Below are 20,742 nucleotides of genomic sequence, written 5' to 3' on the forward strand. Positions count from 1 at the left end.
TATTTGTTTAAAGTCCCAAGCATTGAAATCTACTGTAAGCACCATATAGTATATTAAATTTGTCTTTTGCATTTAATTGCATGTGGAAACGAGAACTTACTCATTTCTATGAAGTAAAAGTGAGAACAAAATATGTTCAGGTTTCTTAAAAATCTATCTTCTATGAAGGGTTTTTAAAATTTATATTCTAGCGAAGATTTTGTCCAGGTTTTTGTTGATCTACAAATGTACAATGGACCACACTGTTGATGTAGAGCAAAAATAAGCAAGAAATTAGCTGAAATGTACCTCTGCTAGGATACTGAAAAATCAAATGGATGCATCTAAAAGCATATAAAAGTTGAAGATGTGGAAAATATTCTTAGTAGCCTTTTTTCCCCAGTTTTTAAAAATTGCAGAAAGGACTTATAAAAATTACAATGCATGGCATTTAAAAATCATTCTGAGAGGCGCCTGGGTGGCTCAGTTAGTTAAGTGTCCGTCTTTGGCTCAGGTCATGACCTCATGAGCCCTGGGTCAGGTTCTGTGCTGACAGCCCGGTGCCTGGAGCTGCTTCGGAGTCTGTGTCTCCCTCTCTCTTGCCCTCCCCCACTCTCACTCTGTCTCTCTCAAAAATAAATAAAAATGTTAAAAAAATCATTTTGAGCACTGAGGAAATGCAATGTTTGTTTACATCTTAAGGCATATATTCACTTTCTGTTGAGAGAGTGAAAATAGGTATTTTTTACTGTTTCTGAAAACAAGTTTTGGGTCTGCAATACATGTGTAAAATTTTGTTTTGAATGCATGTTTTTCTTATCTAACATGAGAAAGTAGGATGGCAGCTGCTAGCTTTGAAACCATGGTACTGTTGATAGGTTTACGCATCATGTTGTATTGACTAAACAGGCTGAGGAGAAACAGAAAAAAACACTCTTTTCCTACAAATTTAGTGAATATTTCCAAAAATAGTAGGCCTACTTCATTTTCTTTTCTTCCCTGTCTATATTCACTAATGCTTATTTTGAGCTCTTGTGTGAACCCATCTACATAACAAACGATAACGCTTTTTCTTTGGACTTCATTTCTTGTGTTTCAGGTGGGCCAGCCATGAGAGGGTACCTTGTGGCCATATTCCTGAGTGCTGTCTTTCTCTATTATGTGCTGCATTGTATATTATGGGGAACAAACGCCTATTGGTAAGTTTCATTTTTGCTCTTTAAAAATAATTCCCGGGGCACCGAGGTGGCTCAGTTGGTTGAGTGTCTGACTCTTGATTTTTGGCTCAGGTCATGACCCTGGGGTCATTGGATCAAGCCCCACGTTGGGCTCTGCACTGAGCATCGAGACTGCTTAAGATTCTCTCTCTCTTCCTGTGCTCTTCTCCCCCACTCATGTGCATGCGCGTGCTCTCTCTCAAATAAAAAAATAAAAGTAAATAAAAATGATTCCTAAACTAGTCTTTGACACAGTCACACAAATGATGTTAGAAGGACCTATAAAAAACAAAACAACTCTTTAACATTTTGAGCCTTTTTTAGCTTTCCATGCTAAACTGGGGTTTTACCATTCTAGTGTCTTGTACACTGTAGCTTTAACAGTTTCCAAACTGATAAAACAGCACCTTATTTTTATTGACAACAGTGAAGCAGTGGTGTTGCCCATCTCTGGAACATAATATTCTTTATATAATATTTCATCTCCTTGAATTGGTGGAGTAATTCTTGGACTCAGTGGTTCTTGACTGTTGAGCCTAAAATGCTTGGATAAGATAGTGATGATTAAAATAGAGACACTGCATATGGTTTTCTTTGTTTAAAAATATTCGGTGCATGATGACACACATTATGAAACCACTTTGACTTGAAATGTCTCATAAAACTTTGAAGAAGCACAGATAGTTTTATGGCAGAGAAAACTTACAAACTAAGCTTTTCATCCTTTTCCCTAATTGTCCTTTGGCTAGGAGTAAAGTTTTGATGACCTTTAAATCCTAATGGATGGTAGTATATGATATCAAAATAAGTCACATGACAATTTTCTATTTTAGACGAAATACCAGCACTCTTTGCCAGTTTTTCAGTAGGAAATTCTAGATCATGTTTCTGGTTGTGTCCCCCCACCCCCGTCTAGATAAAAAAAAGTTCATGCTTCTGAATTTACTTCACCACTTGTTGATTGAAAAATTATTGTAATGCTCTTCATGGAAGGAAGTTAGGCAGATGGTCACTAGAAAAATCCAATGCCAGGTGGGGGTGGGGGCTGGCCCAAAGTTTCTAGGGCTTGGACTTAAATACTGAGCTAGAGGACTTAGAAGTCTGATTATACACCACATGAAGGTTATACACGGTGTTCTCTCCTTCCGTCTTTGCCACATCCTGTCTCTGTACCACTCTTAGTAACGGAAGGTAAGAATAGAAAAGAAAGCAAGGAGTTTACTTTGTAAACAAATCCTATTGTGTCACAGGGGAAATGATAAAGAGGACAATGCAAGGAGTGTTGAATTCTGCAGTCTTTTGTCATCCGGGTTTGAGAGTGTTTATGACCCTCCTAAGCTAACCCGTGATACTAGTCACAGAAAATACCGGGGGAAATTACCTCAGGTGGGTTTTGTGCTGTGAACTTACTTCCTTAAAAATTATTTAAGACACGTAACTTTTTAATTTTTATTTATTTATTTTTATTACTTTTTTAATGTTTATTTATTTTTGAGACAAAGACAGAGCATGAATGGGGGAGGGTCAGAGAGAGAGGGAGACACAGAATCCGAAGCAGGCTCCAGGCTCTGAGCTGTCAGCACAGAGCCCAACGCGGGGCTCGAACCCACTGACCGTGAGATCATGACCTGAGCTGAAGTCAGAGGCTCAACTGATTAAGCCACCCAGGTGCCCCTAGACAGGTAACTTTTTTAAGCCACCCAAAGGTTGTCTTCAGAATATCCTAAAAGTTTTTCTGTTTGACTAACCTTAGAAACCAAGTAATATCTTTTACTTCATTTTGTCCTCAGAATGTAATTTGGTTTTTATGATCTAATGTGCTGATCCACCATATTTATGTACCTTCCTAACATATAAATCAAGGGATTCTTGCCATGTATGGTAGTCACAAAAGATGTTTCTCTAATAAGGACTTTACTAGTTTCATAGTTTAGAAATCTAGCAGTTCTTGGGCGTCTGGGTGGCTCAGTCATTTGAGTGTCTGACTTCGGCTCAGGTCATGATCTCACGGTTCATGAGTTTGAGCCCCTCATCAGGCTCTCTGGGCTGACAGCTCAGAGCCTGGAGCCTGTTTTGGATTCTGTGTCTCCCTCTCTCGCTGCCCCTCCCCAGCTCAGACTGTGTGTGTGTGTGTGTGTGTGTGTGTGTCTCAAAAACAAAAACATAAACCTAGAAGTCCTAACTATGTGGATTTCTAAAAAATTGAGACTACTTCTTTTAGTTTGTGTCCTGTGATTATAGAAGAACATGGATTAGTTTTTTAGATGAATTCTTCACATAATTGATCATTAATAAAGTCTTCTGTTAGGCTGTTATGAACCTGGCTAGCTCTGGATCCTGCTACTCTGTCCCCCTCATTTATTTTTGTTGTCATGCTCTGTCTTGTTTCACAATACCCTTTTAAACTGTGGAGACAAGCACTCCATTCAGGAGACCCAGAAGGTCCTAACCTGTGCCAAGAATAGAGGAGAGTGAGATAGGACTCTGAATGGTGTAATTTGTGGAGTCCAGATCACAAGGCTGCCTCTGTAGAGCTTCAGGTCTGTGTTTCTATGGTAGGTGTGCCCAGTTGTGGCACGGGGGACCTAGAGAGTCATGTGCACTGGAGTGTGTTGGGTTTGGCAGGCTCTGGGGAGACTTCCAAGAAGTCAGCCTACTTGTGGCTTCCACAATGTGGTGACCCCTAGCCCTTCTCGAAGGGCCCTTTGTTCACTGCTGGTTGAATCCCTTCTGGGTCGCTTGTCACCTCAGCCTTTTTCACCCTCTCGCCTTGTATCCATGCATCCTCAAATATGTGAAAGGTCCTGGAGAAAGTACGGTCATCCCTCAAGGGTTTCTGTGAGGATTTTTAATTCCATGCCGGAGAAGTCTTTCAGCGGTTGTCTCCAAGTGGATTCCCAGGGCATTTGCTTTCCTTTGGGCGGGCTTCCTGGTTCTGGTTTCTGAGTGACCCTGTTTTTGTCTCCTAGGGTGCCACCTGTGGAAATGAAGCGGAGAAATAAGATCCAGCCTTGTTTATCGAAGCCAGCTTTTGCCTCTCTCCTGAGGTAAAAAGATAAAAGAAATTGTGACCTACAACATGTTTAAAATGTGTTTATAATCACTTTTCACGCTTGTTTACTTTTCTTCGCATGAAAAGTATGAAAGTAGACTTTAGCAGCGTGAAGTAGACACTCTATATTTAAGGAAGAGCTTGAATATCCTGGCTGTTTTTGTGCTTTTGGTCAGAGCTCTGCATATATTTTCAGAAAAGGCATTGAAGAACTCAATCAGACCAGTTACTCTTTTTACACAGGTGAGATTAGAGAGCTCTGTTTGTATTTGATCATAAAAAGTGAACTGTTCTTCAGGGCTTTATTTCTCCCCTTGTTGTTCCCATGTTGTTTTTTACCCTTATTATTTTGTAGCTTTTTTCCCCCCTTGTCTCTAGGTTAAACTTCATGATGAGAAATTTTTCCTCACCATGACTTTCAGTGAACTACTTGGAATGTAAATAACGATCTTTATATAGTTGTCAGGACTTGCACAATATCCACAAATATTCTTTTCCTCTTTCACCTCAACTGTGACAGATTGCTGGTCAAAACGCTTCTAGAGAAATAGAAATAAATGACAGTCTGGTCATGTGTAATTGTGTAAAACAGGTCCAAGCTTTTCAATATGTTATCCATTAAGGATCACAAGTTTGTATATTTGTAAATTTTCTTTGCGTAGTATACCGCGCGTTTCCATGACTGGTTCTTAACCTTTTAAAATCGACTCTCGGGGCGCCTGGGTGGCACAGTCGGTTAAGCGTCCGACTTCAGCCAGGTCACGATCTCGCGGTCCGTGAGTTCCAGCCCCGCGTCGGGCTCTGGGCTGATGGCTCAGAGCCTGGAGCCTGTTTCCAATTCTGTGTCTCCCTCTCTCTCTGCCCCTCCCCCATTCATGCTCTGTCTCTCTCTGTCCCAAAAATAAATAAACGTTAAAAAAAAAAAATTTTTTTTTTTTTAAAAATCGACTCTCTAGGAAACTGGATACATAAAATATTTCTGCATATGTTTACAGGTATATCATGGCTACTATAAGCACTTTATAAGATGATAAATCTTTCTAGTTAGGACCACTGCAAAACTAGAAGAGTGGTTTTAAACTTTTTTAACCATGACCCCATAGTAAGAAATCAATTTTACCTTGGAACCCAGTATACACTGGGTATAAATACATTTTACTTTGGAAGCTGGCATACATAAATAAAGCTGGACCCCTGAGAATGCTGACACTCTCAAAACTGAGTCTGGGATACAGATCATAGGTCATGCAGGAAGGGCCCACCCTCACCTGTTTCCTTAGTCTGAATATGGTGTGAGTTCTTAGCCCAGCTCTGAAGACCTTAAGCTCGTGTGACTTGCCCAAGGTGTAATGGCTCCTGAGTGGCTACTATGGATGCAAATGAAACCAGAATGAAACTGAAGCTATTTCACCCCTATTCTGTGCTTTATTTCCATTTTGTCATACAGCCACTGAAACCCCAGGGCACTCTGATCTGCACCTGCAGTTTTTAGACTAACAAAAGGCAAAGCTGATATGACAGGAAAAATGGGGCCAAGTGTGGGGGATTGGGGTAAGGGTGAGTTTGACTTGTTCCTTCTCTTGCATTAAAAGCACTTTGATTTTCTTTTTTTCTACTTCATACTGGTTCCATAAAGAAGTAATACAGAGTTGAAATTCATTCAATCATTTATTAACCGTAGGGAACCTGCCTACTCTGTGCTGATTGCTTAAAGTGAGGGGAAAAAACAGAGGCACATCCTATCCTCATCGAATGGTCTCTCTTGTCTGAGAGAGGACCTGAGTGGGGGCAGTGGGGCATAGCTCAGCACAGAGCAGGCAATAAGAAGAGCATGTCCATAATTGTTGTTCTTCAGTACGTCTTAATGCCAGCAAGAATCCTAGGTGTATCTAACTGTTCTTTATTTTCATTTTTATTTTTACTTTTTTTTCATAGCTGACAAAACTTCACACATATGGTACTTTTTAATTTGGGAGTGGCTTAGCATCCGTGCTTTATTTCCCCTTATTACCTCCTTTGTCTCTTCCTGTATATGGCTAACATTTTCTCACTTGGTATTGATTTGTTTTTAAATTTTGATCCCCCTCCCTAGCCTCTAGAGTTGTGACAAAACTTTGATTCCACAGCCTGGGTAGCGTTTCCATTTTGGTTTTGTAGTTCCATTGCACATTCCATTCTCTATTCTATTTAAATTCCGTTTAAGGTGACTTTTCAATAATTTTACATTTTAAAGTTTGCTTATTTTGAGAAAGAGCAAGAGAGCAAATGGGGGAGGGGCAGAGAGAGAATCTCAATCAGGCTCCGTGCTGTCAGTGCAGAGCCCAACTCAGGGGCTCAATCTCATGGACTGCGAGTTCATGACCTGAGCTGAAGTCAAGAGTCTGATGCTTAACCAACTGAGCCACCCAGGCCCCCCAAATAATTTTAATATTAAAACATAAGACCATAAATAAGCATTGAAGTGAATAAAAAAATACTTTAAAAATAGTTACACAATCGCATATAGTCCGTATATCAACGTGAGTATTACACTTCAGTTGTCTTCAGTTGTGATTTTAGAAGGCTGCATATATTGTAGGCATTTGGGGGAAACGATTCTTTTCCTTTTCTTGCAGGTTTCATCAGTTTCACCCTTTTCTGTGTGCAGCTGATTTTAAAAAGATTGCTTCCTTGTATGGTGGCGATAAGTTTGATTTGCCCTATGGGATAAGAACATCAGGTCAGTAATATTATTCTTACCCAGCCCTATTAATAGGAGTGTGTTTGATGTGAACCACATGTTTATATAATTTTAAGGCCTTTTCATCTTACTGCTTCATGAGGATTCTTAAATGATTCGGCAATTTGTTGAAGGAAATTAAATTTTAATTCAGAAATCCCTACTCCTTTTTGGGGCAGTGTGGAATTCTAGAATAGAACAGGAAGTTTGTTGTTGTTTTTTGAGAAACTGCTCTTTACTTTTGTCTAGCTATGGTATTATTCATGAGTTCTGATGCTGTATTTTATTCTAGTATAGAATTAGCAGGATTAACCTGTAGGTTAACTTCCTTCCTGTCTCCCTTTTTGCCTTTTTACCTCTGAGTTTTATTTTATTCCATCAATGTAAGTTCTAACTTCTTGATCAGCCTTTTAACCAGTGGGTATTTTGCTAAATTGAGAGAGAAATTACTCTATCTGCTAATGACAAAACCGTTTTCTCTCCACTTACTGACAACTGATTGGCCTTAAGCAGCTTTATGTTGTAGATTTTTGAGAGACCCTAAAAGCCCAGTAGGTGACAAGCTTAGTTTTCTGAGTCAGATTTTATGTATTCAGTGGATCCTGTTATGTGTGGTGTGTGTGTGTGTGTGTGTGTGTGTGTGTGTGTGTCTATGTGTGTGTATGTGTGTGTATAGGTTTAAAAAAATATTGCAGAGAATTTGATAATTTAATACATTTAAATTTGCTGAATATTGGTTTCTATACTAATATCAGTTTCAAAGGCTATATTCTACACTAATATCATCTGATGTTGGTATTTTTTTTAATGTCTTATTATTAATTTTTGGGAGAGAGAGACAGACACAGCATGATCAGGGGAGGGGCAGAGAGAGAGAGGGAGACACTGAATCCGAAGCAGGCTCCAGGCTCTGAGCTGTTAGCACAGAGCCCGACGTGGGGCTCGAACTCACAAACCATGAGATCATGACCTGAGCTGAAGTCAGACACTTAACCGACTGAGCCACCCAGGCACCCCAGATGTTGGTATTTTGGGGTTACTTTTTCAGAATTGTTGTCAGATAAGGCTTTTTTTTTTTACCCCCCTGGAGTTTTCACGAAGTGTCTTTAGAGCAGTTTTGAGCGTACCTATTGAGTAGTGCCTGCTAACTGCAGTTGTATTGTTAATTTCCACCAAGGAATAAATCCACATGGATTTACAACTTTGAAATGGGTTGGGGGAGGGATCGGGGGGGAATACCTAGGGTTGCTTACTAGGTATCTAAGAAGCCATAATTCCTTTTATTTATAATATGTCATTTGTTTTCTAGCGGAATATTTTCGACTTGCTCTTTCAAAACTGCAGAGTTGTGATCTCTTTGATGAATCTGACAAGTGAGTTTATTTCCTCGCTTTTGTTTGACTTTTAGTTTTAGCTAAGGTGGTTCAAAATATGCACCCCAATGTAAAATGTCTTCACTCAAGAAAATTCCATAGTAGTTGTGCATGACTAAAATGTCTAGTAGTTGTTTCCATGACACTTCAAATAAACACATTACAAAATTAATTTAGAAACTGCAAAACTGGTTGCCTCAAAAGTTTGCAGAGTCTTATGATGAGCAATCCTAGTCCCAGGTCAAGACATTTTAACCCACATTCACCTCTCCTAAATTGTTGTTACTAGAGAATTAATTCGTAGCCCCTGTTAATCAGCTCACAGCCCCTCCATAGGCTGTCTCCTGTACCTTCCCATGTATCTTCTGATTGCTCATGAGGATCTGTTTTGTTTCACTTGAATATTGGATTTCAGAAGCAGCTCTCTTTCTCCTATTCAGAATTATACTGGAGGAAAGAGAACAGTTGGTTGAGATAATACTTCTTCTGACTACAAAAGGTAATTTAATGTGTAGAAAATTCTGGTGTCAAGTTAACCATCTAGGAATGAAATTGCTAAAGATAGACTCTTTAGCTGATACACTTATTTTTACAAAGGTAGACTTTCTGTACAGATTCTTCATCTACCTTTTAGGATTTGGCCAGTGGTCAGCTGGGGGGATGGAATAGGCACTCCATTAAAAAGCAAAATGACAGAATTTTCCCTCTTGCCCAAGAGGACAGAAGTGCTATTTAGCAAATACATAAATGAGAGTAGTGGACAGAGATGTGAAAATGGGGATAGAATTTACAGAACAGAGCTGGAGGAGCAATGCTAGATTTTGTCTGAAATTCTCTCCTTTTTTCTCTGAGAGCCCACATGATCAAAGTGTGGATTATGTAATGTTGGCTCATTTCAGCTGTACTTAGTACAATTTAAAACTATGCCATCAACTTAATTTGTTTTTGATTGCATATGAACAACAACCATGTATGTACTTTTCTAGCCTAAATTTTATGTAGCTCATGGGTTGAATTTTGTGCAGATCTTTGGCATATGTGCATTATGTCCTGCTCTCTAGTTTTTACCACTACCCTGCAAAGTATGCTTGATAGTCTTTTTTTTTTTTTAATGGAGAAACTAAAACTAGGCAAACATACATAGTTTGTTACAGTGGGTAAAAGCTACAGCCAGGATGTGAACCTAGAGAGCTCCATCCAGTGCCCGGATGTGTGACTTAAGAGTAATAGTGACTGTACCTTAAATATTTGGAGCAAGTGTCTACAAGGTCCTAGTCCCTGTAAATGTGAGCTACTGCCAGGATTCTTGGGTGTGTATGACTAGAAGTTTCACTCTTTCCTGGTCTTTATCTTAGAACTAGACTGTACCATCTGTAGGTGCTTTCAGAAGCCCTTCCCACACAGGAATTCATCATCTGCGTGTGCCTCAGCCAGGCTTGTCTCTCTCTTCTTGCTGATGTGGTCATGCTGTTTCCTTTCCTCCTTTGTCACTGAGCGTGGACCCCACTCCCAGCATCAACCCATGTCCCCATGTCAGGCTCTTAGCATCACCCGTGTTGGAAGAGAGGTGGGTGTGGGTGGTGAGGAGGGCTGGAAGATCTTGCTGATGGCACAGGAATCCTTTAGTCTGAGTTTGTCAAGAGAAGTAGAATAGAATGTGCAGTCAGAGACTTTTCAGGCACAGAGGGAATGGAAAATCCCCTTGTGGGATCTCTTCGGAGTGCACACCAAGAAGCAGTCACATGATCAGCCTTGCTGAATTGCTTGTTTGTGCAAACCTGTTTTCCTAGGGACTTGACAAAGAGTATTTTGAAAGTAGATGAGAATATACTTGGGACAGTATTTCCTATTTCATATTAACTTTTGGGATGGGTTCACATGTAATAAACTATACCTGTATTTTAAGCAAGTCATTATACATTTATCTGAATGGCACTGTATAACACAAAGACAATCGCTGGCCGGTCTATGCCTGAGCAGTGGATTTTATTTTATTTATTTATTTTAAAAATATTTATTTATTTTGAGAGCGACCACACATGTATGCATGCACACAGGGGAGGGGTAGAGAGAGGAGAGGGGGAGAATCCCAAGCAGTCTCTGTGCGGTCAGCGCAGAGCCTGACATGGGACTCGAACTCATGAACCGTGAGATCATGACCTGACCTGAAATCAAGAGTTGGATGCTCAACCAGCTGAGCCACCCAGGCACCCCTGAGCAGTGTATTTTAAAGGCAGAATATACTCCAGAAAGGCAGAATGTACTAACCTGCCTTCTTGTTGCCTCAGAGTAAACTGTTCCCTAAGTGACCTTAAACATCTCCCATTTCTCCTCTCAGCCTGGGGAAAAATGCTGTAGGACAAACAGGTCTGAGAACAGTCTCTTTCTCAGGCAGAGAGAATGAACTGCCCCCCAGCTGTGGATTCAGGAGCGGGGTTGGGGGTGAGGGGGGCGCCCCATGGACCAAGAGGAAGCCTTGTTGGCATGAGCTGCTCACATGGTCAGTGGGTCTGTAGGGTCGGGATTGGGATGAGCAGAGAGAGGGGAGCTCCACTCTTTCCATCCCCTTCCTCCTTGGGCTGCTCTCCACTGATTTTATTCTTCCTTTATCCTCTTGGTTTCTTCCAGAAGGTTCAGACATCTGGTCATTGTTTCAAATCCGAATCCTTTATAGTCCTACCAGATTTAAGTCCTAGTTTTGTTCAGTTACATTATTCAGTTCATGTGATGCCCTCCATTGGGACAGATTACGCTGTGAATGGGAAAGTTCTAAATACCAGATGCATTTACAAGAGAGGAGTCTTCCTCTTTCCCACGGGTGTCACATAAAGGAAGTCTGCAGGTTAGCATGTTATTACCCATTTGATTTTATTTATCTTTTTGTTTTTAACAAGAAGTATACTCTTTGGCTTTTCCCTTTATATTGTTTAGTTTCTCTCCTGAGCAATGACCCACCAGGTTGGGGTAGGGTAACCACCGAGGCACCCATACGTTGCCTAAAGAATTGTGATTACCTAAGCTTACCTGTCTGTGCTGTGTTGTGCGGCTTGAGGGCCAGACTCAAAAGCAAAGTGGTGAATTGTAGAGAATCGTCAGAGGCAGGAAGGGTGGAGATCTAGTCCAACCCCCTCATTTGAAATGTGAGAGAGCTGAGGTCCAGAGAGGTTATGTGGAGGTCTGCAAATTTCTGTTTTCAGTACCTCCTTTCACATTTTAACAGAGTAAAAGACAGGAAAGACCGCACAACCGAATGTCTTAAACTGAGCATCATCTGAAGAGCTAAGGGGAAGAGAATTCTGGAATTGTGAATTCTTTTGGATATATTGTTAAGGATTTCCAGGGCTATAAATCTTGTGCATTATTGAATATAGCTTATGCCTTTATTCTTAACCTCAAGCCATTTTTAACCAGATGATCTTTAATACTTTGGCAGGGTTAAACCAAATCCTCTCCAAGTTACATGTGTCAGTTCACTGAAAACACATATATGTTAAATAGGTTTCTTTTGTTCTCTTAAAGATACATGATCTCCATAGACTCTTCTCTTCAAGGAGAGCTTGAAAAACAGGGTTTTGGGGGAGGGGAAGTAGAGGGAGGAAAGGGGCGGGCAGTAAGGAAGTGGGCAGGCATGGGACTGCTAAGTAGATGAGTCAGTACTTGTGAAAAACGGTACAGTTTTGTGTCCTTGGGCAAGTTCCTGCATTTCTTTTACTCTTGTAAAAGAGAGTAATGGAGCTACATATGCACCTTATGCCACGGTCAGTTTTAATAGTTAATAGTTAAGTCAGTGAAACCGTTGCACAGTCATTAAGTCAACCTAAGCATTGGTACTGTTTTTGCAACTTCCTGTGAATCTAGAATTATCTGGAAATAGAAAGCTTACATTGAAAACATGACCACTGAGCTTCTATATGAATGTTCATAGGAGCATTAGTCATAGTAGCCCCGAAGTGGAAACACCCAAATGTCCAACTGCCGAATGAATAAATTAAAGGTATATCCGTATAAAGGAAATTATTTGGTCATAAAAAGGAATGGGGTACTGATTCATGCCACAACATGGACGAACTTTGAAAACACCATGCTCAGCAAAAGAAGCCAGTCATGAAATAGCAAGTACAAGTATAGTTACATACGATACAACGCACGTACCACATACAATTACTGCATGATTCCAGTAACAGGGAGTGGCCAGAATAGACAGCGTTATGGAGACAGAAAGTAGATTTGTGGCGGTCAGGGGCGGGGGAGAGGAAATGGAGAGCAAGTGCTACTGGCTGTGGGTCTGAATTGGGTGGTGGTGATTGTTGCACAGCTTTGTGAATATGCTAACAGCTAGTGAATTTTAGGTAAAAGGATGAATTTTACGACGCGTGAATGATATTCCCATTAAAAAAATAAAATGTTTTTGAAAAGAACTGGGGGTGGCAGTGACCTCTCATTTCCTCTCTAGCCTCTGTGGCACTGTGTTTGGAAGGGACTGTGAAGCCGTGCCTAGAACCAATGGTTTCTCTTTGTCATCTTTTCTGTATGCTGCTGCTGCTGAGTTCTTGGGATCCTGGTTGCTCCCTTTATTCCCCAAAGCACAGCTCACATGAGGGGGCCATGGTTTACACATTTCACTAACGATTGAGGATATTTAAGGAAGACGTATCACAGAAAAGCAATACTTAAAATGTGCGTGTGTTACAAGGCCCTGACCCTTTCTGGCTGGCTGTGCATGTATCTCTTTAGCACCAGTCTGCCCCCCAGCCCCAGGGCATGCTGCCTTCTCCTTAGTGGGAACACATTCTCCCTCAGCCAGAGCAGCAGAAACCCTGAATCACAAAATCTCAGCTCCCACTTAAATGCGTGAACCAGGGGCCCTTGGGTGGCTCAGTCGGTTAAGCGTCCGACTTCGGCTCAGGTCATGATCTCACGGTCTGTGAGTTCGAGCCCCGCATCAGGCTCTGTGCTGACTGCTCAGAGCCTGGAGCCTGTTTCAGATTCTGTGTCTCCCTCTCTCTCTGCCCCTCCCCTACTCATGCTCTGTCTCTCTCTGTCTCAAAAATAAATAAAAACATTAAAAAAAAAATTTTAAATGCGTGAACCAGCTCTCCACCTCCCCCTGTCACCATTGCATTCTGGGAGGCCGCCAGATTCTGTGAAGAGTGTGTGAGGCCAGCACAGGCGGTTACAGAGTAACTCTACATAAATACCTTACTGAGCCGAAGCACCGGTGCTAAGTCGGTTGCCTGCTCATTGGACACGGGTTTGTGACAGCTGCCTAGTTGCTCACCCAAGCGGGATCCATTATGTTACATCAGCAGAACGGGGCCAGATTGGCAACCAGCTGGGGCAGGAGCGTGGCTTCAGACAACTTAAAAAGAGGAAAAAGATGGAGACTTCAGTTATTTAAGGAAAAGAGCCCAGGCTCTAGAAAGTTTCTCAATGTCTGCATCACTACTCTGGGCATCCTGCTGTTTTTCAAGGTTTCTTTACAGGGTAGCATTTTCAGCCTGGAGGAGAACTTGAGGCCGGGGGTTGGGGGGGGGGGGTTGGTTGGGGCAGTTGTGTTTCTGTGTCAACAGAGTGAGTCACAGGTGGTGAAAAGGCAGGAGCAGCCACAGTCTGTTTCATAACAGCCATTGTTGTCACATGTTGAGTGGAAATACAGAAACCGGGTACATGTGCCAGAGGACATGGTCTCCTGCAACGTAGAGTAACAACATTTGAGACCTCGGTGATTCCCTTCACAAAAGGGCAGACTAAGTTCCTAGAGGTTAGGTCTCTAGGCCAAGGTCCTGAAGATGCTGAATGGAGGAGCCAGAACCAGCAGTCAGGTCTCTAGCCACAGCCCATTGCTCAGTGTTTCAGGGTCTTCAGACTGCAAGTAACAGTAGCCTAAGAGTGATTTAAACAAAGCAGACCTTTATTGTCTCCCATATCGCCTAGATACGTGGGTTCATGTCTGCAGGCTTGTGGTTCCATCTTGCAGGCTGCGTGTGGCTGCACAGACTGGATGGCACAGCTCCAGGGAGTGTCCGTTCACACATACAGTTACTTGACTGGTGCACCTTATAGGTGGACAGTGTACAACTTGCACATCTGTATGGAGCCGCTCTGGTTGTGTGACTGAATTAGCGGCTCAGTGATGTCAGGGCAGCTTCTCTGTGGCTCTCTGTGTCTCTCCCTATTGTAAGATGACTGCCGCAGCTCTAACCGTATGTTGTCACATATCAGCATCTAAGAGGAAAGGAAGGGGTAGATCAAAAGAAAACCTTCTTTTCAAACTGTGCTCTTGCGGGGGGCGAAATCTTTTCTGGAGCATCTAATAGACTCTCTAATGTCTTTCTGCCCAAGGGTGGGTCACGGGGCCACCTCCAGACCGACCGTTGTCAGGCTTTACGGAAGCAGGGCTCTACCGGCAGGTACACAGGGTAGTGGGTGTGGGAGAATGACCAGTGAGATCTGCAGAGATTGTTAGGCTGAAGATGAGGTGATCTATTTTAATGTGTATGATACTGCTGAAGGGAAGAGTGGATGTCAGAAAGCATTCAGAAGACAGGCCACAGGCCACTTGAAATGGGCAATTCATGTCTACTTTCTCTGTATTGATGGTGTTGATGTTTACCTCTGTAGAGCGTAGGAACTCTCCTGGGTTTTGCCTGACTTGATGAGAAGCATGCCTTTCACCCGGGGGAAGAGTAATTTCTCACCGTAACTGTTTCAGCAGGCTTCCAGATTTTCCATTAACAGGTTCAGGCACTCTGGAGTGATTTTGTTTTCTGGGTGAGCAGTTTGGGGCATGTGCATTTCCCCACCTGTTCCTGGGGTGGGGGAAAGAAGAACGGATAGCTGCTTTTCCAGACACAGAGTAAGGAAACAGTCACCATCCTTCATGTAACAGCCAAACTGATTCCTAAAGTGCACAGCCTATGAGCCAGGAAGTTTTAGATCGGAGGATACAGGAATATGAACAGTACTATTCTTGCCCTCTAGGGACTCAGAATTCGCTGTAGTTATTTGTGCGTGAAAGTTGTGTTAAATAAATATGGTAAAGTTATATGTACCCAAGGGACCCTGGAAATTACCATTTTACACCTCAGGGAACAAGGGGATCCAGGAGCCCAGACCAGGTGGAGGGAAGCCAAGGAGATGATGGATCAACTTTTTGGTAATATGTGGTGACTGCTGGGGGGAGAGGGGTGAGTTGTGTGGTTCAGACTGTGTACCTGTATCATGACGTGTTTCCCACAGTCACGGGGGCGTCGTGAATACTAGCTGTAGATAAGCTGCTATTGCTACAGAGTGGTCCTAGGGATGCCCCTAAAACAGTTTCTAGTGTTATACATGATCCTCAGAAAAATATGTGGGTCTTTGCAATATCCCTTACAAGGAGGAAACGTGAAATTTCACTGACAAGATTCCCTTTCAGAGGCTTAGGCAGACTTTTTTTTCATGACAAAGGGCCTTCCCTCCTCCCAGCTGCCCCCTCCAAAGCTAACAGAGAAGAACATAGAAAGTGAAATTTCTCAAAATGTGGTGACCATCGAACTGTGACCCGTCTTTAGAATTACAGTTCTCTTGAGTGAAGCAGTGTCTCTAAGATTTCTTTCCATTTTTCCCAAGCCCTTAAACCTCCTGGGACGATGGACAGGAAGAGGCTACAGAATTGTGTACAAGCCATGGCCTTCTCTCTGTAGCTAATCCTGGGGCTCCTGTAGTAGGAGCTCTGCACCTAGCCCTCTCCTCCCTTTTCTCTTGACTGGAAGGCTTGATGGGATCTGTGAGGGGAGGTCCAGGACCTGGAGCCTACGTGGGGACCAGGAATGTGACACATTAGTATGGCAGATGGTTTCTTCACTTATCACAATGCTCTTTTGGCCACACAATGATCTAGGGCTTGATGACCAACTGTAGTCCAGTCTGATAAACATACCACTGAGCGGAAACTTCTGTAAACACTAAGGTTGAGCCTGTTGGCTTATTGCTGAGCAGTGATTATGGAACTGGTTGTGTCTGGGACGGAGTTGAGCTACCTCTTTCTGGGTCAACTTCGAGGATCAGACTTGTGGGTCGGTGGTCCTTCGATGAGGCTCCAGGGTAGGAACTCCAGAGACACGGCGGTGGTGTGCACTCCTGTCTAGCGTGGTATGTTTGATGATGTTAGAGTCAGTCAGCCTGGTGTCAGGCTGGAAATCCCAGGCCAGGCTGGATGCTGTAGCTGCAGGGCCACGTGGGAATAGGGAGGTGGGAGAGGGCTAATCTGGGTGCCATAGTTACCGATAGCTCTCCTCCTTCCTCATATAGGTTACATAGGAACAGAGCTGTTATTTGGGTCCTGTCCGTTCCTAGGCACCCCCTCCCCTATGCCCAGCCTTGCTTAGCAGGTAGATGGAGCCAGCTCCACAGCTTCAGCCTCTGATTTGTATTAAACTGACCCCGAGGTTATGGAAGGAAAAGTCAAACAAGCTGTGCATGTGAGAAGTACCCTCGTCACGTAGAGTATTCATAAGATGGATCCGGTGAGGTTGATGACAATACACCCAGAGAGGAAAGGGTTTTTTTTTTTTTTTTCTTTTTTTTTTTTTTTAATTTTTTTTTTTTTTTTCTCAACGTTTATTTATTTTTGGGACAGAGAGAGACAGAGCATGAACGGGGGAGGGGCAGAGAGAGAGGGAAACACAGAATTGGAAACAGGCTCCAGGCTCTGAGCCATCAGCCCAGAGCCTGACGCGGGGCTCGAACTCACGGACCGCGAGATCGTGACCTGGCTGAAGTCGGACGCTTAACCGACTGCGCCACCCAGGCGCCCCAAAAGGGTTTTGAATGTTTGCCAGTCTTCCCATCTTCTCTGTGCCACCTGGTGGCAGAGCACCGTGGATAAAGTTGCCTTCCTGGAAGTGGGATTAATGTCAAACTTGCAATATAAAAGCATCTAGACACATGTTTCTTTCCTAAGACAAGCATTTAAAAAATGTGCTCTGGAGCACACTGCGATCTGTCCATGATAGGAGTTTCGGGGTTATATCCTCAGTGCTTGTTGGACATGTTTCCCCCTGCCCCCCCCCCCCACCCCGCCCCTGTCCCTGGTATCTGTGAAACTGGATTTTCTTGTTTTTGTAGCAAAGCAGACACTGATTTAGACGTGACCCTTGAATTTAGGAGCTAAAAGTCCCAAATTAAAATGTGTAAAAGTGTTTTCGAGTATTAAAAACTTACCAAATAGGTGAGCTAAACAAATTCTAAGGAAAGAGGGTCAATTCATATGTATACAAGGGTGTACATTGTCTCTTCTTGGCAGGGCCAATGTTCGGCTCTTTTTAATTATTCCTGTATTCCTACATTCTCTATGTTTATTTTTTTTTTTAAGTTTATTTAAGTAATCTCTACACCCAGTATGGGGCTTGAACTCCTGACCTTGATATCAAGAGCCACACGCTCCTCTGAGCCAGCCAGGTGCCCCTCTTAAGTTTAAATATTCTGCAGTATTTGTGCAATTTTGCTACTCATTAATTTCCTAAGAGCCTTGTGGTCTAGAGTTCATCTGTTTTGCTTTATTTCATGGTTCTTAGAGAAACAGTTTTTTTTTCTTTATACTTTCATGTCTTGAGGGTCCTGAAAGGACAGTTGCAACAGGCTTCCCCTCTGTAGTCTTGTCCTCTGAAGGAGAAGGACATCATCCGAGTTGTCATTTCTCCAAGCTTGGTTGGGAGGTGGTGAGAGCCTGGAGATGGGTTTAGGGTTGCTGAGAGCGAATGGCACACAATCCAAAGTCCTAGGCTAGTCCCAGCCAGCAACAGGAAGTCCCGCTTCATCATCTACTTTAAAGGTCTCTGCCAGGAACACAGTGAACTTTGAGTTTATATTGGTTAAGCTCCAAGGAGCAGTACATGTTTGGGGAATTGAAGTGCTCATGGGCGGGTCCAAGGAAGCTACCCCTTACCCACCAGATTGCCAACTGTCTCCACACTGATGAGACGCAGCAGTGACCCAGAGCTAGGAACTCAGGGGAGTGGGCAACGCTGGTGAAAAAAGGACGGCTGTGTAACGTAAGCACACTTGTGTCAACATTAACATGCAGCATCGCAGGCCAAGTGGTGTTTTTGTTGTCCAAGGGTCTGGATGCAAATCTCGATTCTGCCTCTTGGGAGTATGACTTTGAGATGTAACCAACACTTCTCTGAAGTCTTTTCTTCATTTGTAAAATGGGAGTATCGGGCTTACCTGTCTGAGCAGGTGGTTATGAGATTCAAGCAAGGGACCGTGCATGGACTCATAAGCAGCTTTAGTTTCTAGCGATCATATACTTCCTATGAAATGTTATTTATTGAATCCTGTATCTTTCTAACATATCCCTAGACCTGTAAGTCACAATTGGTTCTTTTTCTACTTGGGCAACAAATGAAATTTGGTTCTGGAAAGTATGGAACAAGTGCTTGGAATCACCCACTAATACGAAAGATGTCTCAACCTCTCACTTGTCTGTTTGCCCAGCAGTGTGCCATGTAAAAAGTGCGTGGTGGTTGGTAATGGAGGAGTTTTGAAGAATAAGACATTAGGAGAAAAAATTGACTCCTATGATGTAATAATAAGGTAAATATATTTCCTGTTTGCTAACCTGGAATTGTTTTTTAAAAAAAAAACATGGTTTCCTATTTTAGTATGACTGTGTTTTAAAAGGAAGAAGAATTGCTTAGATAAGTTTATTATGTAACTGGTCTCTCAGTTGTTGGCTAGAGTAGGCCTAGATTTCAGGTCGTTGACTCAACAAATATTTATGAAGTTTCCTTAATATGCCAGGCACAGTTTTCGCCACAGGGGATACAACAGTGAATGAGAGCAATGTCCTTGCTCCCTGTGGAACTTATATTCTAATGAAGGGAAGAAAACAATAATTAAATAAATAAGGGAGCGCGGTAATACATGCCATACAAACAATTAAAACATACATGACAGGCAATGATTGAATGGCTGCTTTAGAATGGATGACCATCTTGAGGAGAAGACCTCTAAGATGGACCCAAGTGAGTCTGTAGTACCAACTGTATCAGAGCAATCCAGGCAAATAGAACGTTTAGTGTAGGCCCCAGGGGAGGATATGATCCTGGGTTTGAGAGGAGCCCCAAGAAAATCAGCAAGGTAGGAGGGCAGCAGGCCTGGGGAGAGTGGTATAACCAGAGGCTGAAGGAGCAGGCTGTGTAGGACTGTGTAAACTGAGACTAGAACTTGGATTTTACTTTAAGGACAACAGGAAACTTTTGCAGATTTTTTAAAATGTTTATTTATTTTTGAGAGAGACAGAGTGTGAGTGGGGAAGGGGCAGAGAGAGAGAGGGAGACAGAGAATCCGAAGCAGGCTCCAGGCTCCGAGCTGTCAGCACAGAGCCCGAGTGGGGCTTGGATTCATGAACTGCGAGATCATGACCTGAGCTGAAGTCAGACGCTTAACCGACTGAGCCACCCAGGTGCCCCCTAAAGATTTTAAAGCAGGACAGCAATTCCATCTGATTATGCCTTTAAAATACCCTGGCTGTGACGTGGACAATGGAATATGAGGGACAAGGGTAGAAATGAAGAGGCCAGTTAGGTGGCTATATTCAGGCAGATAATGGTGGCTTGGAACAGGATTGCCATGACAGAGAAAGGAGGTAAGTATAGACTGAGACATATTTTAGAGGTAGAGTTATCAGGATTTGTTGATGTGTTAGATGTGAAGAGAGATGGGAATAAAGGAACCAGATACCTCCTTCTAGGTTTTCAGCTGAAGAGATTGAGTTGGGGGAAGACTAGAGTGGGAACATGTTTAGATCTGGAGAGGGAAGATTTCTGTGTGAACATGTTAGGTTTGAGATGCTTGTAAGATTTGCAGTGGTAAGTCAAGTAGGCCGTTGGTTAAACGGTTAAAGCCTCATTGGTAAACAGCTTGTAAGCTGTATTTAAACCATGGATTGGGCAAGATTCCCCAGGGAAAAAGAGAGAAGAGGTTCCCAGGACAGAGTCTTGAGGTACCCTACACTTAGACGTTGAGTAAAGAAAAAAAAAACGAGTTGGAAGAGGATCTACCAGTAAGTTAGGAAGTGTTTTAAAACAGAGGAGGTCAACTATGTCCAGTGTTGGTGAGAGGTCATGCAAGATAAGGACAGCGAGTTCACCATTGGACATGCAACTCGATGCTTACTCATACTCTTGACAAAAGCAGACTTGGAGATATGATATGGGGAGTGGCCCTACCCAGGTGGTTTAGGAGAGAGTGACAGGCAAGAAAGTGAAGAAACAAGCATAGGCAATTCTCTTGAGAAGTTTTGCTGTGGTGTTGAGTTACGAGATGGTAGCTGGAGATGGTTATGGACTCAAAGGAGGCTCTTTTGTTCCTGTTTAAAGATAGGAGATTCTAGAACATATTGGTAAACTGACAGAA

At 42.7% G+C, this 20,742-nt stretch overlaps 1 protein-coding gene across 6 annotated transcripts in view; it reads left to right on the top strand.

Moving 5' to 3' along the window:
* The window catches only part of ST3GAL6 (ST3 beta-galactoside alpha-2,3-sialyltransferase 6), an 84,924-nt gene that overhangs the window by 33,560 nt on the left and 30,622 nt on the right, over positions 1–20,742 (top strand). For 4 of the 6 annotated variants that reach the window (XR_006299338.1, XM_043593943.1, XM_043593946.1 and 1 more), the window contains exons 3-7: positions 1,079–1,178; positions 4,166–4,243; positions 6,864–6,967; positions 8,277–8,340; positions 18,820–18,918. Coding sequence is in view for 5 of the 6 variants with exons in the window: in XM_043593943.1 (XP_043449878.1) it covers positions 1,090–1,178; positions 4,166–4,243; positions 6,864–6,967; positions 8,277–8,340; positions 18,820–18,918 (434 nt within the window). In the remaining variant the exon portion in view is untranslated. The remainder of the gene's footprint in view (positions 1–1,078; positions 1,179–4,165; positions 4,244–6,863; positions 6,968–8,276; positions 8,341–18,819; positions 18,919–20,742) is intronic. The other 2 variants (XM_043593945.1, XM_043593944.1) reach the window with 1 other exon arrangement.

Source organism: Prionailurus bengalensis, chromosome C2, assembly GCF_016509475.1.
Source record: "Prionailurus bengalensis isolate Pbe53 chromosome C2, Fcat_Pben_1.1_paternal_pri, whole genome shotgun sequence".
NCBI classification, from domain to species: Eukaryota; Metazoa; Chordata; class Mammalia; order Carnivora; family Felidae; genus Prionailurus; species Prionailurus bengalensis.